This window comes from Penaeus japonicus, unplaced genomic scaffold, assembly GCF_977035675.1.
Source record: "Penaeus japonicus unplaced genomic scaffold, GWHDUDI00000001_assembly GWHDUDI00000018, whole genome shotgun sequence".
NCBI lineage: Eukaryota > Metazoa > Arthropoda > Malacostraca > Decapoda > Penaeidae > Penaeus > Penaeus japonicus.
In genome coordinates, this window is record NW_028234420.1 from 3,117,777 (window position 1) to 3,120,276 (window position 2,500).

Below are 2,500 nucleotides of genomic sequence, written 5' to 3' on the forward strand. Positions count from 1 at the left end.
ATGAAAAGCAGAGGATGGAAGAAGTGGAAAATGACAACAACATGGATTTCTTGGATATCAAGGGTTACAGAAAGTTATTTGATGACATGTCACAATCTTTTAGATATTTTAATGTTGACTTCATTTATATTAATTTTATGCCCGACAGGTGTGCTCGGCCCTCACATAGCTGGAGTTACAGTTGTAGGGGACTATTTAGAAGATGAATGGTTCATTGTATACCTCCTTCTTAGTCTTACCAAAGACTTTCCTGGACTCGTGTGTAGGTAAGTCAGACAATAGCTTGGGAATGCATAATAATGACTGTTAACTGATCTATTAGCAATATGCAAAAATCGTATGTGCATTTTTTAAAATTACTAGTTGATATTTATGGAATGGTGTGAATGAATATAGATATACTGTGTTTGATTTCCATTTAGATATTTGGAAAGTTATGATAAATGATTGTCCTCTACTTTATTACTATTCACATTTCTGTAAACATCTTTGAGAACAGTATGTGATGTGACAGAGAATTTGAATTTTATAAGTGGTCTCCACAACTTGCTTTGAATAACAAAAGGATGCTGGTCATGACAAACTAAAGAATTTCTAGTATTTTATTTTAAAAAGAAGCAAAATATGAGTTTCATGTGCTGTGCAAATATTGCATTTTGGCAGCTACATGACAAATATGCAGAGAGAAGATTGGCAGTACAAAATAGGCAGTTTGCATGTGCTTGCATTCTATGAAATATTAATATTGTTTTTTGACAATCATATGAAGAAATTAGGAGAACAAGATTGAGATGAAAGATGAATGGACCTATGATCCCCAGTCTGTCTTGGCCCCTGAACTATCCTAACCATACCTAACCTACCCCATCCCATTTCATCTCATCTCATCTCATCTCATCTCATCTCATAATACCAAAACCGTAACTTTAATTAAATTAAGAATAATTATACTAAATTAGGGGGCATCAGGCAGAAGCCACTAAAAACCATTCCCAGCTTCTGCATTACCAAACACTGTCTGATTAAGTATACTTTGGAAGGATAATAAGAGCGAAAACACCGAAAATATACATATGGCCCGGGAGATAAATGAGCATCATGGAACTGTGAATGCGACTTTTGAAAAGGAATTGGACGACTGCTAAATATTCTTTGAAGTAAGTGGAATGTGCTGGAATTTCCGGGAAATGCTGGGGAATTACGACAAATCTTCGTGGCAGTGAAATAATTCTGCTACACTGAAAATGGGAAATACTAGCTAAGTTCACCAGTAATGATAATATGGAGAACTATTGTACCAACTCTTTAAACGTTTATGTAAAGACTGTGACATAGCAGACGGACAGACCTGAAGGGGGAATAATAATAATGATGATAATAATAATAATAATAATAATAATAATAATAATAATAATAATAATAATAATAATAATAATAATAATAATAATAATAATAATAATAATAATAATAATAATAATAAGAAGAAGAAGAAGAAGAAGAAGAAGTGGAGGGGGAGGGAGAGCGGGAGAGACGGACAGTCGGAGAAGCAGACAGACATCGTCAGAAATCCTGGCGGGAACGTACGGCACACGCGGCAGAGTGGGAAAAGCGGTGTCGCAACACAGACACCCTAATAAACTTGACCCAGATTAGGAGATCCCGTGTACTGTGGAGTCTGGTGCCTTTTGTATTGTTATGATGTCACTGCGGCATCCTTGTTCCTTTAACTAGCAGATCAAACCATCTGCATAGCAACTCGGGGAGGGTGGGGGGGGGGGGCAAGGGGGAGGGATACTATGCCTGTTCTCCCTTCGCGACGCAAACTTTTTCGTCCCCACAAATCTCCATGCTTTCCGCTCCATCCCCTCGTTCTCCCTCGGGTGTCCTGGTTACAATATTGAGGTTTTATTGCCACTGGCAGGGATGATGCCCCCCCCTCCCCCAGGCACCGGGAGTGTGGCACAACCATCTTCTCGAAGTGGGTGCGTGCAGGTGCGTGAAAGCATCTCATGCGGCCGGCCTTTTCTCATCCTTCTATTCCTTTCCTCACCCCTTTGTGCTTCTTAATTTTCATTCTTCCTTTAATTTTCATTCTTCGTTTGATTTTATTTCATTTTAGTCGTGGACTTGTCATCAAGTGCATCGGCTCTTCCGGCTTGGTTTCCATGGTTCTTCGTTGGCGTGGGCGTTTTGTTGGCCGATTTTCACCTTATTATATATTTTTCGTATTTTCTTTCTCTATCTTCTCCTCCTCCTTTCTTCCCCCTCCTCCTCCCCCCTCCTTTCTTCCCCCTCCTCCCACCCTCCTCCTCCTCCTCCTCTTCCTCTCATCCACCCTCCTCCTCCTCCTCCTCCTCCTCTCATCCACCCTCCTCCTCCTCCTCTCATCCACCCTCCTCCTCTCCTCCACCCTCCTCCTCCTCCTCCTCCTCCTCCTCCTCCTCCTCCTCCTCCTCCTCCTCCTCCTCCTCCTCCTCCTCTCCTCCCCCCTCCTCCTCCT

General features: G+C 41.4%; 1 protein-coding gene across 2 annotated transcripts in view; it reads left to right on the forward strand.

Annotated features, from left to right (window-relative positions):
- The window catches only part of LOC122258764 (protein ecdysoneless homolog), a 56,794-nt gene that overhangs the window by 7,481 nt on the left and 46,813 nt on the right, over window positions 1-2,500 (forward strand). For both annotated transcript variants that reach the window (XM_043024929.2, XM_086546518.1), the window contains exon 3: window positions 149-266. In XM_043024929.2, the coding sequence (XP_042880863.2) occupies window positions 149-266 (118 nt within the window). The remainder of the gene's footprint in view (window positions 1-148; window positions 267-2,500) is intronic.